General features: G+C 36.0%; 1 protein-coding gene across 2 annotated transcripts in view; it reads left to right on the plus strand.

Annotated features, from left to right (window-relative positions):
- The window catches only part of NUP107 (nucleoporin 107), a 41,338-nt gene extending 27,312 nt beyond the window's left edge, over positions 1-14,026 (plus strand). The window contains exons 18-28 of one of the 2 annotated variants that reach the window (XM_059080903.2): positions 2,061-2,130; positions 2,596-2,714; positions 3,381-3,419; positions 3,719-3,869; positions 4,544-4,656; positions 5,599-5,701; positions 6,382-6,542; positions 7,206-7,331; positions 7,714-7,827; positions 13,157-13,324; positions 13,696-14,026. In XM_059080903.2, the coding sequence (XP_058936886.1) occupies positions 2,061-2,130; positions 2,596-2,714; positions 3,381-3,419; positions 3,719-3,869; positions 4,544-4,656; positions 5,599-5,701; positions 6,382-6,542; positions 7,206-7,331; positions 7,714-7,827; positions 13,157-13,324; positions 13,696-13,803 (1,272 nt within the window). In that variant the 3' untranslated portion in view covers positions 13,804-14,026. The remainder of the gene's footprint in view (positions 1-2,060; positions 2,131-2,595; positions 2,715-3,380; positions 3,420-3,718; positions 3,870-4,543; positions 4,657-5,598; positions 5,702-6,381; positions 6,543-7,205; positions 7,332-7,713; positions 7,828-13,156; positions 13,325-13,695) is intronic. The other variant, XM_059080904.2, reaches the window with a different exon arrangement.
- The last annotated feature ends 2,025 nt before the right edge of the window (positions 14,027-16,051 follow it).

Genomic DNA, 16,051 nt, shown 5'->3' on the forward strand with positions numbered 1-16,051 from the left:
AGGATTTTGGTTTTTGAGGTTGTTTTTCACATCATTCTACCTATATTAGTCTACGGCTTTTTTTCCCCCCATTTAATGATACTGTCTTTGAGTTAGTGGATATAGATTTAACTTAACCTAACTTATTATTTTTAATAGATATATAATGTTCTATAGAATGACATACCCTTTTTTTTAATCATTCCCCTTTTGGTGATATTTAGGTTGCTTCTAGCACTGCAATGAACATTCTTGTTTATTTATTCTTTTTTTTTTTATGTTTATCTACTAGTCCTGTTTCTTTACAAGTTTCCTGAAAACAGGAATGTTGGGTTAAAGGGTATATGTATATTAAGTTAATTCCCTTGTTGTAGCAATTAATTCATACTCCTACAAGTAATTTATTAATGTGGCTATTTCCCTGCATTCTCACTAGTCCCAGATATCACAGTTTTTTTACTTTTTGCCAATCCATCAGATTAGGTGGGAAATAGAAATTCACTGTTCTTCTCATATTTCCCTGTCTATTCATAAGGCTGAGCAAGTTTTCCTATGTTTATTGACCAGTTTTGAATTTTCTATTTAGAGCATTCACCTATTTTTCTGTTGGATTTTATCTTTTCCTTATTATTGTATAAGAGTTCTTTGTATAGTTAAAAAAAAATGTATTGCTTTCTCTATCAAGTGTTTTTTTTGCCAGTTTGTTGTTTTGGAGATTCCAATGAATGAAAATAAAACAAGAAAGTCAAGGAATAGATACAAATTTAGAAACGGGGGAGCATTTACATATGATGAGTGTAAATCTAGAAACTGAAGATGCAGTAAGTTACTAGAATTAATAAGAGAATTTTTAAAGTACCTAAATTCAAGACAAAGTTATGAAAAAAATCATATCCTTTTTGTAATTGTTACATCTAGTTAGAAAAGGATTTAGCTCCCTGCAAAAGTCCCATTTAAATTGCTAACCAAAACTATAAGATACCCAGGAATAAAATTAACAAAGGGTTTGAGGACCTTCATAAAAAAAACTATTGAATCGTATTGAAAGACACAAATAAATAGATAAACCACATTCCTGGATGAGGTGATTTGATATAAATATCAGTCATTCAAAAATTAACATTGAAACCTAATGCTTTGGGGCATTATTTCTGAATAGAAAATTTCCAAGTAGAAGAATAAGTGAGAATGGTGAGAAAAGAGCAATAGTTAATAGGGTATTTGCCTTCCTCAATAATAAAACAATATAAAGATACAATAAAACAGTATCGAATTGTCACAGGACTAAATAGATCATCGGAATATGAAAATCTGTATTAGATCCAAATATATATGAGAACTTAATAGATGTAGATGACATTTCCTTTCAGAGGAAGAGGGATGGTTTATTTACATACATGGTAATGGACATAATTGACTTTCCATCTGGAAGAAAACAAAGCTAGATCTCTGCTTCATGCCATGTATTAAAATCAGTTCCAGAGGGAGCAAACATTTGAATCTAAAAAAGAAAAAATGTTGGAAGAAAATTTAGACAAATAAAAATCAAAATATATTTGACCAAAATTATATGAATTATTTGCTTCAGAAAAAAATCCAACAGCAGGTTACTGGTAAATTTTTTCTACTCTGTGCCTAATCACTATTTTGATGGGTTTTGTTACTTTTGGTGCCATTTGCAGAAGAGAATACCCAAAGAATGCTTTCAAAAACCACTGTTTATGTTGAAGGAAATCTTACAGTTTATTTTGATTTGGTCACATGTGCCCTTCTTTTCTGGTTCACCATGGACTCTCAAGGAAAACTGTAGTAAAATATAAAAAATAAAAGTTTCATAACATTCACAGATTAAATTGTTTTATCACAATTCTCTGCTTTCAAAGATAACGTTCAGCCTTGAGTATATATTCCAAGGGCAGTATCTTTCTCATATTTTACTTTATTTTAGTCTCCTAAGACTCTTCATTTCCAGCTTTTTCTTGGTATATGTTCCTTCAAAAGTTGACATTTTTATCTTACCAATGAGTACATACTGCAGAATGACCATAGTAGATTTATGGAAAATGTAAAAATTTTTTCAGAGAGTTCTGGAAGAGAATCAAGAACATTACCATATAGTTCAAAAATTCCTTATCCTGGGAGACATTGATGGTAAGATATATTTTATTTCACTTTGTATGAGTTCTTTGTTTTCTTTAGTAATTTTGTAAAAAGTTATCAAAACAGTGCATATGACTTACCACATTTTGTCATCTCTATAAATATCTATCTGAATGCAACTATTTACTTAATTTTTAGAAAATAAAGTTTGAGGGAGGGTGACACAAGAAGGAAGAGATATGGGAACATATGTATATGTATAACTGATTCACTTTGTTGCAAAGCAGAAACTAACACACCATTGTAAAACAGTTATACTCCAATAAAGATGTTTTAAAAAAAAAAAGAAAATAAAGTTTGAATTTAATCCAGAGTCTGTTTTATATGATGGTTCTTAACAATGAGATAGTGAACTGGTAGTGGTATAGAAATACAGTAAATGTCCTTGGATAGTGTTTATATTTCTTCTTTTGATTTTTATCCCTATTGTTGCATCTTTGCTTTGATGGCTTATAGGTCTGATGGATGAATTTAGCAAATGGCTTTCCAAAAGCAGAAACAATCTACCTGGACACCTCCTTCGCTTCATGACTCACCTCATTTTGTTTTTCCGCACTCTGGGACTACAGACCAAAGTAAATAAAAATGAGCTGTATAACCTTCTCTGCAAGACTGATGCTTTATACACCTATTGTCAGGAAAACATGCTACTTTTTGGTTGTTTTCTGGAAATGGTGACCGTAGTCTCATATGGTCACTCGATGATAATTCACTGCAGGTTACTTGTTAGGGTTCTAATCTGTGGCTGCAGAATGCTGGTGGTTACCTGGTTTTTAGACAGTTTATAACTTTAATCCTCATCAGTACCCAACTCTGAATCAACCAGATAAACTAACTGAACCAGACTGAGTTCTCAGAGATCTTAAACCTTTGTTTTCTTTTTTCTTTTTCTTCTGTCCTAAATGATTGGTAACATTTTGGTCAGAGTACATGTAGAAGGCAGAATGATACAGTAGTTGAAAGCTTGGGTTTTGGAGTAAGAATCCTGGATTCACATTCTTACTCAGCAGCTCTTAGTTTCTTCCTCTGTAAAATGTGAACAATAATAGTAACTACCCACAAAGAGGGTTAGGCAATACATGAACTTTGCTAAGCACTTAGTCATTGCATGTAGTTATTGCTCAGTGGTAAATATTAACAGTCATTAAATCATTATAGCGGAATTTTTATTAGATATATTGCTGGCACACATAAGCCATTGTATTTATAATTTAATAATTGTATCTTTTTTTCCTATGAAGGAAGAAGTTTCCATTGAGGTTTTAAAGACATACATACAGGTAAACTTGAGAAACCACAGTTATATTCTTTTTTTTTTAACCATTTTAATGACAACAAAAATCAGAATGATAACATTTTAATATCTAGTGGCAGGCGAGTCATCAAAATCCATAAAGGTCTTTTAATTGTCATACGTACTTTCTTTTGGAATTTAAAATTCTGTTTAGCAGCACAAATGTGTATCTGTATGAATCTCCTAAATATATTTGAAATTTTGAAGTGAACTTTTTAAAAAGCACTGTTGATCCTAGAACTTGTTTTATTATTGACATACTTTGATCCTTTTTTTGTTTTTTAGCTTTTAATAAATGAGAAACATACAAATCTCATAGCATTTTATACCTGTCATTTGCCTCAAGACCTCGCTGTTGCCCAGTATGCATTATTTTTGGAAGGTGTTACAGAATTTGAACAGCGCCACCATTGCCTGGAGCTGGCTAAAGAAGCAGGTAAAAATGGTTGAGAACTTCATCTACTGGGCTTTGTAGGCAGATTATCATTTTGGCTTTAGTAACATTTAGCCTTCTAGTTTTAAATCCTATTTCTCTTACGAGGTAAAAAAGGAATGAGGTTTTCAGTGAAATTCTGTTTTAGGAATGAAATAACCTATACTGTAACTCGTGTAAAATATCTTTTAATTTTGGCATTTTCTTTTATAATGTCTTTCATATTTTACATATTTTTTTTTTTTTTTTTTTTTTAAAGAAGATGTTGGGGGTAGGAGTTTATTAATTTTATTTATTTATTTTTGCTGTGTTGAGTCTTCGTTTCTGTGTGAGGGCTTTCTCTAGCTGTGGCAAGTGGGGACCACTCTTCATCGCGGTGCGCGGGCCTCTCACTATCGCGGCCTCTCTTGTTGCGGAGCACAGGCTCCAGACGCGCAGGCTCAGTATCTGTGGCTCACGGGCCTAGTTGCTCCGCGGCACGTGGGATCTTCCCAGACCAGGGCTCGAACCCGTGTCCCCTGCATCGGCAGGCGGACTCTCAACCACTGCGCCACCAGGGAAGCCCTACATATTTTTAAAGAATTGTTATCCCAAATTTACCAAATCATTGTGACTGTTTAGAGAATATTAGTGTGAACGATTAATTCTTGTTTTTGTTTCTTCAAAAAATTCTTTAGATTTGGATATTGCAACTATAACAAAAACCGTAGTTGAGAATATTCGGAAGAAAGATAATGGTGAATTCAGTCATCATGACCTGGCCCCAGCCCTAGATACTGGCACTACTGAGGTAACGTGAGGGGAAGAGAGAGGTGTGTTATATAACTCCTGATAATCGCTCATGTCATGCTTTTGTGAACTTCTACCTTAAAATACTCTGGCTTCTTTCTTTTTTAAAGAATTTTTCTTTGTCAGCCAAGTTATAAAAATTGGCAGCAAACTTAAGGTCTTGTGTAAGGAATTGCTTAATAATAGTATTATGTTAAGGGAAGTTTCTTTAATGGAAAAAACCTGAGCATTGGAATAATTTTGCTCACCAGATTATTCTAGATACTTGATCAGTCACTAACTTTTTTTTTTTTTTTTTTTTGGCGGAGTTTGGTCTTAGTTGCGGCACTCGGGACCTTTTCACCGCGGCATCTTTTCGTTGTGGCGGGTGGGCTCTTCGTTTTGGCGCGTGGGCTTCTCTCTAGTTGTGACATGTGGGTTTTCTCTCTCTGTTTATGCTGTGTGGGCTCCAGAGCGCATGGGTTCTGTAGTTTGCGGCACATGGGCTCTCTCATTGAGGCACAAGGACTTAGTTGTTCCGCAGCATGTGGGATCTTAGTTTCCTGCATTGGAAGGTGGATTCTTTACCTCTGGACCACCAGGGAAGTCCCGATCAATCACTAACTTTTATGTAGCTTACTTATTCCTATTTTCAGAAAAGAATGGGAAGTTTTATCTAGGAAAGAAAAAAATTTTAGAGTAGCACTTAAAGGAATTACATAATTAAGTTGGTGGGACATCACATATATAATTCCAGATTCACAGTCCAGTAAGTTTTTTCTATAATTTAATAGAGACCTATTAAATGTGAAAATAAACTAAGAAAAGCTATTTTCTTTCATTATTTTGTATAACCTGAGGGAAAATATTCACTAGAAGTATAGACATAAACTGGTTCTACTAATTTGCAGAATATCTTAGAAAAAACACAATTGACATTTCTTTTTTCCAATTAAATGACTAGGAGGACCGTTTAAAAATCGATGTAATTGACTGGTTGGTATTTGACCCATCACAGAGGGCGGAAGCACTAAAACAAGGCAATGCCATAATGAGGAAATTCTTGGGTATGCTGTATTTTTATATTCTTTTTTTTTTTTAAAGTTTGTGTTCTGTTCTAGAATTTTGTTGTTTGTTTTTCCAACCCTTCCAGTAGGGTAAGGTACAAAACAGCCACTGTTACGGCTGGTATTATGAAACAAAACATATTTAATAGTGACTTTTCATGTCCTACTCAATTTTGCATATAATCTCAAGGCTTTGAAAAAATTGAATTGCTTTTTTTTTTTTTTTTTTTTTGCGGTACACGGGCCTCTCACTGTTGTGGCCTCTCCCGTTGCGGAGCACAGGCTCCGGACGCGCAGGCTCAGCGGCCACGGCTCACGGGCCCAGCCGCTCCGCGGCACGTGGGATCTTCCCGGACCGGGGCACGAACCCGCGTCCCCTGCGTCGGCAGGCGGACTCTCAACCACTGCGCCACCAGGGAAGCCCTGAATTGCTTTTTTTTAAGACACAGAAAAGTATGTAAAAGTAATTGCATTTAATGAACCCTTTTGTGACTGTTACATTGAAATAAGGAAAAGCCCAGCCATTAAGTAGAGAGATCACCCAGACCTTTAACAGAAGTACCTTGAGACTTGAAATGGTTACAGGTAGCTGTGAAAGTTGCAAACCAATAATTTGATTCCTTTAGAAACCATTACACAGAAATCCATATGTATTGAAAAACTGTGTATCTTTTTCACAGCATCAAAAAAGCACGAAGCTGCAAAAGAAGTATTTGTGAAAATTCCTCAGGATTCAATAGCAGAAATCTATAACCAGTGGGAGGAACAAGGAATGGAGAGCCCACTTCCTGCTGAAGATGATAACGCTATCCGAGAACATTTGTGCATTAGAGCTTACTTGGTGAGATTGTAAAAACCACAAAACCTTTCTTTATGATGACTTTCCTGATTCACTCTCAGTCCTTGAACTGTTTTTCCAGAAGTGGTGAATTGACTCATTATCTTAGCTCCCTTGTGACTGTGGGACTGACTGATCCATAAGAACTTTGAAGACAAGACCTGGTCTTCATTTGCATGAGCCTCTAATCAGTGCTAACCAACTAAGAACATTTCACATGGTAGATAGTGTGTGTGATGTCTGAAACGTATGTTTTCTTAAGATTCTTTGAATGCTTCTCTCAACTTTAACATTTCTGCTTTTGGCAATAACTGAAAAAAGCAAGATATTCTGTATTGTGACTAAAATAACAACATACTCATTCAAAATTCATTCAACAAATAATGAAGTGATTGGCTAGGTTCTAAGACTAATTCTGGATGTCTTTCTGTCCTTGCCCTCTAGAAGCTTAATAGGCTCGTCAAGAAGACAGACAAGTAAATATGTGAACATCACAAACAAAACACTTATTCACCATGATTTATTTTTTGTATAAAAAAAATATTAAACGATTTTATTTCTTGCTACTGAAAAATTATTTCTAAGAACCAAATTTTTAAAAACTTTGTTGAACATATGTGAACAGGTTTTTTTTTTTGTATTTCTCTATTTTATTTTGCATTTTAGGAAGCCCATGAAACCTTTAATGATTGGTTTAAGCATATGAATTCAGCTCCACAAAAACCTACTTTGACACCTCAAGCAACTTTTACTGAGAAAGTGGCTCATGAACACAAAGAAAAGAAATATGAAGTAAGTTGAATGTAGATGAGACATGTCTATTGTATCTCAAAAATACATGTCATATATTTAAAGAGATCATTTCTTCAGCAGTTATATTCCTATTATAACAAGTGATCTTCCTTATTACTGTTCTACTTTGAAAAAAAAGCCATCTCTTTAGTTACTTTTCTGTAGATAATTAACCAAACATGAAACATACCTTCAGGTAGTGCTCATTTACATGGTTAACATTTTAGTGTTTTATTGAACTGCAATCCGTGGATGTTTGTTTTTATATTTGACTTACTGCATGTCAACTCTTTAGAATGATGTTCCATATATGTATATTCCTATCTGTACTTTACAGATACATTATAGTCTGTTATATATCTGCCTTATGTTTGTTTTGCAGATGGATTATGGTATTTGGAAAGGGCATTTGGATGCCCTAACTGCTGATGTGAAGGAGAAAATGTACAATGTCTTGTTGTTTGTTGATGGAGGGTGGATGGTGGATGTTAGAGAGGTAAGATGTGTTCATTGTTTATAGCTAAAAGCAGAAACAATGTCTTTTTTTAATAGTTTTTTGAATAGGAGCAGCTATAGATCTTATATAACCTTTGTACTTATAACTAAACATCCCATAATTTAACCTGAAATACTAGTTAGGGAATATAGGAATGTTTGACTCTTGGGTAAACTATTTTTCCATATTTAATATGTTCTCTCAGGATAGTAAAATCTAATTTTTAAAAATATATTTATGTATTTATTTGATTGCGCTGGGTCTTAGTTGCAGCAGGTGGGCTCCTTAGTTGCAGCCAGTGGGCTCCTTAGTTGTGGCATGTGAACTCCTAGTTGCAGCATGCATGGGGGATCTAGTTCCCTGACCAGAAATCGAACCCAGGCCCCCTGTATTGGGAGTGTGGAGTCTTAACCACTGTGCCACCATGGAAGTCCCAAATCTAATTTTTTAAAGTTTTGGACCTAAAAATTAATCATATATGTATTCAACTCAATTTATGGATATGAAGATAAGTCTAGTAGAGTGAGTAAGACATATATAAAGCAGTGGTTCTCGCCTCTGAGCTGTCCATTTAAATGATCTGGAGAACTTTTAAAAAATACTGGTTTGGTTCCACTAATGGTTACCACTAGTGGGGAGCGGGGAGGGAGGGGCAACATAGGGGTTGCAGAGGGGGAGGTAGGAACTATTGGGTGTAAGATAGGCTACAAGGACATATTGTACAGTATGGGGAATATAGCCAGTATTTTGTAATATCTGTAAATGGAATGTTGCCTTTAAAAATTGTATTAAAAAAAAAAACTTTTAAAGAGTCCTGAAAAGACATGACAATTAAATGTAGTATGTGATCCTAAACTGGCTCCTGCATTGGAGGAAGAAAGATGCTATAAAGGAGAGTGTTGAGTCAATGATGTTAAGGTATTACGTCACTGTTACATTTCCTGACGTTGTTAACTGCATTGTGATTATATTAGAAAAACTTCTCTTTATTAGGAAGTAAACACTGAAGTATTTAGAAGTAAGGGAACATGATTATGCAGCTTGCCCTCAAAGGGTTAAAAAATGTGTATTTATAGATACACATACAGATGCAAATCATAAAGCAAACAGGGCAAAGACTGAACAAAGGGTGAGGGTATTGAGATATTCTTTGTACTATTGTTGTAATTTAGTTTGTTTGAAATGATTTTCTAATAAAATATATTTTTAAATACTAAAAAAAAAAAATACTGGGTTCCACTTCCAGAGATTCTGGGTTAATTGGTCTGAGATAGGGCTGGCTGGCTTTTTTTTTTTTTTTTTAATTACCTGGAGAGCTTTAATGTGTGGCCTGGGTTGAGAAACCAGTTACAGAAGTACTAAATGCCATAAGAAAAGCACAGATGAAGCATTTTGTGAGTTTAGGAAAAGAAAAGGTTCCTTCTACCTGGAAGAGATCTGGACAGAATGCTTGAAAGGTGTAGCATTTGACTGAACCTTGAATGAATTGGGTAAATTTGGATGAGCTGAGGTGGTAGAAAGGAAGGATGCTGCAGGTAATAATGGTGTGAGGGAAAGGCATGGAGGCTTGCTCATGGGGCATGACAGAAAAGGGAGTAACTCAGTTTTACCTCTGCAGACCTGATGATCTGTCCAAGGATTGTAAATGCTGGATTCTTGGATATTAGGTATATTATTCTGAACAGAAAAATCACAGGAGTTATGTTTGGTATCTTTCCTTCTGCATTCCCTGAATCTTAGTATAGTCACTCCTTTTTCACACTTGATCTTAGCCAAAAGGCTGAGACGCAATCATCACTCCTTTTTTTTTTTTTTCTTTTGTGATATGCGGTCCTCTCACTGTTGTGGCCTCTCCCGTTGCGAAGCACAGGCTCTGGACGCTCAGGCTCAGCGGCCATGGCTCACGGGCCCAGCCGCTCCACGGCATATGGGATCTTCCCGGACCGGGGCACGAACCCGTGTCCCCTGCATCGGCAGGCGGATTCTCAACCACTGCGCCACCAGGGAAGCCCATTACTCCTTTTTTATTGTTTGTTTTGTTTTGGGTTTTGCTACTACATTTTTCTAGTTCCTCTGCCTTCCCTTTTTTGACCAGAAGCAAAAACATTAGGGACAGGAGACTAGATTTGAGCCCCTATTTGCTACTATTCCTGATACAGTAACTCTGCTGACTTCATAAATCGTTTTGAACCTTTAGCAGTGTCCTGGGGTTTTCTCTTCTATTTCATGCTGCTGCTCACGAAGGTAAAATTTTAGTGTTGCAAAATGCTAATTAAATGGTATTTAAGGTTTGAAAAGACTTGATGCCTTATTTACATATAAATCTTTGTTATTCTAATTAATTAATCTTAGATTAGGGACTTCCCTGGTGGTGCAGTGGTTGAGACTGCAAGCTCCCAATGCAGGAGGCCCGGGTTTGATCCCTGGTCAGGGAACTAGATCCCACATGCATGCCACAACAAAGAGTTCACATGCCACAACTAAGGAGCCCGCCTGCTGCAACTAAGACCCGAAGCAACCAAATAAATAAATTTTTAAAAAGATAGTGAAAATCACAAAACAGACACTCTGGAGTGTTTTAAAAATAGAGTAGGAGTGGAAGGCTATGAATGATACCATTTTGCTTTACCAAACATTTAAAAATCAATATTCAGTCTCAATCACTTCTTCAAATCTAATCCAAACAAGAGATTTCTTGAACAATCAAATGATAAATAATGATATTTTGAGTTGAGTTTAGCTTAATACTCTTACATACTCAGCAAAGCAGGAAATTATTCAGGGCTCCTGATAGCACTTATATCACTTGTATAAAAATCAGGAAATGGTATCCATTCTCTTACACAGATAGATTCCATGCCAAGTGCACATGACCTGTAGACTGGAGCATGGATTAGATTTCAGCCCCCACTCACTCACCTGGCTAGCACTATGTGCAAGGCACAGCTGTTCAACAAAGCCCTGGCCTTATATGCTGACTCTTACATCTGTACCTCAAGTTTTACATAACTGTAGAACAGGCCCTTTCGTGTTGGAGGCTGGTGGCACACAGGGATGGCAGGGGGAATGGAGGAGGCAGCTCATCTTTACCTACTTTTCTCCACCTCTGCCTCAACCACATTCTAGTTGAAGCCTCAACTGTCTTTCCCTTGCTTCCACTCTTCCGTACGCAGTCCCTTTCTCCTATAGATCAGCTAGTAATCCTTTGAAAATCAAAGAGGTATGACTCTCCTACTCAGACCCTTCCGATGGCTTCTTGTTACACTTTGAATAAAACCCAGAGTTCTTTTCTTGACCTACAAGATCACACATCTGCTGGGCCTTGACTGCCTCCCCAGTCTTGTATCCTACTGCTCTCCCCTCACTTCATTCTAGCCTTCTGGCCTCTTTGCCTCTCTTCTGCCTAGAGTGCTCTTTCCCCCAGATATCTGCATGGATGGCTTCCTTACTTCCTTCGGCAGTCTGCTCCAGAGTCACCTCTCTTTAGAGACCCTGCCCCACCCCCAAACTCCCTATCCTAAATAGGACATATACATACATGTATGCACATATATGTACATAAACACACCAACACATATCAGTTAATGAGCTTTTCTCACATATAAAGCACTACATGTCCCTGATGGAAAGAATCTTTTTGTTTTATATATTTACAGGATTTTTCAAATTTTCAAATTTACAGGATTTTTTATTCAGATGAGAAAAATATCATAGGTTGTAGCAGAGCAATTTATTCCCTTTTCCTTGTGGCAAATTGCTGGGCCCATCAGGCATGATTCTGGTTGGCTGATGGTCGATAGCAGCCAACCCACTGGTATGGAAATCGCCTACAGTCAGCAGAAGAGATCACACCGTGATATTTGGCAGCAACAGGATTTCGGAGAGGCAGGTGCCAGAATCCATCCTATGAAACGAGGTTATCAATAAGCAGGTGGAAAGGAGTCTGGGGGCCAGGGGTGCTTTGCTTCTTTAGCATAGGGGGAAAGAGTACACTGGAGCACAAATGGAGTGACCCAGAAAGAAGCAGTCTTCTTATTCTTACTAGGCCTCTAGTAGGATTCACTAATATGAATTATGAGTAAGACCTTGAGGTGTTTTAAATCCACCTCTGAAGGTAGTAAGTTCCTATTTGAGAAAATAAATGAAGAGGAAGCTTCAAATGAAGCTTCAAATGAAGCTTTTAAAGCTAAGAAAATACAAAGCATGTGTTTTAATATTTGCTTCTGTGTATCTGTATCTCAAAACAGGACAAAAAGATTGACACTAATTTCATATGTGTGGAAACCTGACCTATGTCAGATTTAGTACAATTATTCCTTGGTATAATTTCCGGATTACATTTTGCTGCTTCACACCTCCACTTACATCTACCTTTGAAAATGTTTTAGCAATTTAATATTATAGTCTCTCACATGAAGAGATTTTTAGTGATTAATATAATTGTCATAAGGAAAAAAGTTTTAATTAATTAGGTGTCTTATTAGGCTTTTCAAAGGACCAGTTGGTATTTTTGCTTGTCCTGTTTTCTGTTTTGTTTTACACTGTGAGTCCTATGGATTTCCTTCTAATTTTTAAGATTATTTCAGAAATTTTATTGTGGTTGGGTACCTTTTTATTATTTTAATTATTTTAGTTTTCAGTTTTTTATAAGACAATGTAGTGGGCATAAAAGGTCTGTTCTTTTTTCTGCACTCTTAGTACCCACAAAATTTTTTAGAAAGATCCCTGTATACTTATGAAGAAATGCTCACTGTTTTGTCTACAGTGTTTTCCTCATGTATCTGTTAGTTCTGTCCCATGCAAATCTTCAGATTCTTTTAATTTTTCTATTTTTAATAAATTATACAAAGACATGATAAATTCATTCTCTGTTTAAAGAAACAAAATATATGCAATGCAGTTGTCCTTCCTGTGCACCTCTCCCCTCATCCTGATCCTCTTCCAAGCAGGAATCACTGCTGTTGGTATGAAAAGCCCTCTCAGTCCTCCTGGTATCTGTCTGTAATTCCTTCTGTATATATCCAGGGGACTGGTTATTATTTTCTGTTCTGATTTTTGCTCTAGTCTCTAACTGTTTTTCCTTTTATGCATGTTTTTATTTAAGACATAGTAAGTACAAATTCAGAAGCATTGTTTTCATTATCAGACTTGTGACTCCTCTGAAGATACCATGATAGAAACCCTGCCTTGTTTTATTTTTAATTAGCATGATAAGCTTTACAGAAACACTTTAGCTTTTACCTGTTGCTTTTTGGTTTGATTCATTGACTTTTTTGTAAGGGTATTTAGCTTAAAGTTGTTAGAATGACTACTTGATGTCTGTCTGTAGGATGCTGAGGAAGACCATGAAAGAACATATCAAATGGTTTTACTGAGAAAGCTTTGTCTGCCAATGTTGTGTTTTCTGCTTCACACCATATTGCATAGTACTGGTCAGTATCAGGAATGCTTGCAGTTAGCGGATATGGTATCCTCTGAGCGCCACAAGCTGTATCTGGTAAGTTCTAGAGCATTTGCACTTTTAAATTTTAGTGATTTGATAACCTCTGTAATAATATTTAAGTTTGTGAGATGTGTTTATATTCTTTAGATGTTCTTAGATTTTCTTAAAGTAGGGATCCAGTTTTAATGTTTGTGCTTTTTTTTCCAAAATATGTATACATTTCTAAGCAGTTAGAAGTATATAGACTGGTCCAGAGAAGTAGCTTTGAAGTCCTGGGTGCTATCGTAATATACTGGCCTCTGGCTACATAAATCTTAAAGAGCAATTTCTTCTTGCATTAAGCTAATCAGGTTGATTAGATGACTGTTAAATTCACACTCTTTTTTGTTGTCATTCTTAACATTTTTCTCTTTTTTAAAAATCAGGTGTTCTCTAAGGAAGAACTAAGGAAATTGCTACAGAAGTTAAGAGAATCCTCTCTAATGCTCCTAGACCAGGGACTTGATCCATTAGGATATGAAATTCAGTCATAATTCGTCTGCTGTTTGTAATCTCAATAATTTCCATGATAAATGGAAGTTTTTGTGTAAAACATATATATTTGTAATTACTGGGTTTTTTCTTTTGCCTTATGGGGAAAATGTTTATGAAACTTAGGCATTGAGTTTTGTACTTTTAAGAATATTATGGTGACACTTTGAAAATTTAATGTATTATATAATTCCCTGTGTTTATTAATAAAACTATATAAAAACTAAAATTTTCTGTTCATATGAATCCCAGGAACATCCCTCTATTATGTAATAAGAAATTACATTTCCTGTTATCCTGCTTTTTCTCTGTGATCATAAGTACTCTGAAATCTTTAAGAGGATGGAAAGTAGATACATTTTTTTTTTTTTTTTGTGGTATGCGGGCCTCACTGTTGTGGCCTCTCCCATTGCGGAGCACAGGCTCCGACGCGCAGGCTCAGCGGCCATGGCTCACGGGCCCAGCCGCTCCGCGGCATGTGGGATCTTCCCGGGCTGGGGCACGAACCCGTGTCCCCTGCATCGGCAGGCGGATTCTCAACCACTGCGCCACCAGGGAAGCCCCAGTAGATACATTTTTAAGCCAGGTATATAAGTCCTCATCATAAAATTTGGTGTTTTTTAAATATTACAGTTAATTAGATGAACATAGCAAGAATGTTTTCTAAAGTAATATTATGCTATTGTTTTCTTTATTTTGAAGACATTTCTAGTTTATTTATTAACTCTCATTCAGCAAACCTGCTCTAAAATAAGTTGGAGCATGTAAAGACTTAGAATAGTATCTGGCACACAGCAAGCAGTGAATAAATTGGGGAATACACAGTGAGTAAGATCTCATCTAGCCCTTCCAGTAGGGGAAATACAATAAATATATTTTTAAATGCCATTTAAAAATACAAGTAATCCAAGCAGGAAGAAACTATTTCTAGCTAAAAGGTTTCTGAGGAAGTAGCATTTGAGCTGGGGTCTGGGTAATGCACTGAATTTGCAAAGACAGAGATAAAAGCACAAGAAGGGTGGGGCACTACAGATTAGGAAGTCAGTAAGAGCAAGGCCTACAAATGGTAAATGCATGTTTATGAATCATCATTTATGTTGAATTGACTAGAGTGTAGGTCTTACAAATGGGAGATGACCAAAAGAGAATGTGACTCTAAGAGAAAACATGATGTAAATGGATTATAAACCTGAATATAAATGCTAAAACCGTAAAACCTTTAAGAAAAATAGAGAATATCTTTGGGACCCAAGGGTAGGTAAAGATTTCCTATACAAGAGACAGAAAGCAATTACCATAAAGGAAAAAAATTGATTACTTAGACTATCAAAATATAAAACTCTGCTCTTCAAAGACATTAAGAAAATAAGTAAGCCACAGACTGGCAGAAAATATTTGCAGAAGGATAACTGACCAAAAAAACTCGTGTCCAGCATATATAAAGAACTCTTACAACTCAATAATAAAAAGGCCCCCAAAAATTTAAAGAGTGGACAAAATAGTACAACAGATGATTCTTAAAGGAAGACATACCTAACCATGTGCCTGTGAAAAGTGCTCAAGTCAATGGTGAATGCAAATTAAAACCATGAGATACCACTACACATCCATCAGAATGGCTAAAATCAAAGACTAACGACCACATGTTTGGGAGGATGTGGAGCAACTGTGACTGGGACACATTGCTGGGGAATGTAAAATGGTACAATCTTTGGGGAAAGCTTTGACTATTTCTATTCTTATGGATAACTGTCTATTTTATAGGCCTTTTCAAATATTCTGTTATAAACAACCATCTGCCCTTTAACCCAGAAGTTTCACTCAAATGCATAATGTTTAGAATAAGTAAAGTGATGTAACAACAGATGAAATAAATTGAAAATATGGTATAATACCATATACAACTCTGACCAAGTATATTAGAACATCTAAGTAAAACGGACACTTTTCTAGGACGATGAAAAACCAAACATTGATTCAAAAAAAAATCTGAATAGTTTACTAACCGTGATGAGTATATGAGGGTTCATCATACTGTCTACTCTTCTGTATGTTTGGATTTTTTAAATAAAATGTCTAAAAATATGGTTTCAAGAAGTAATGCTTTCCCCTGTCTGGCGAGGGCTAAATTTGCTCAGCACCAACAATACCTAGCAAGTCGACTCAACCGACACAAAAAATACCAAACAAGAAGGGTCCCAGATTGGAGCAGCCAGGTTTAGTTAACCTAGGAGGTAGTGGACCAAGGAC

This window comes from Kogia breviceps, chromosome 12 (assembly GCF_026419965.1).
Source record: "Kogia breviceps isolate mKogBre1 chromosome 12, mKogBre1 haplotype 1, whole genome shotgun sequence".
Taxonomy (NCBI): domain Eukaryota; kingdom Metazoa; phylum Chordata; class Mammalia; order Artiodactyla; family Physeteridae; genus Kogia; species Kogia breviceps.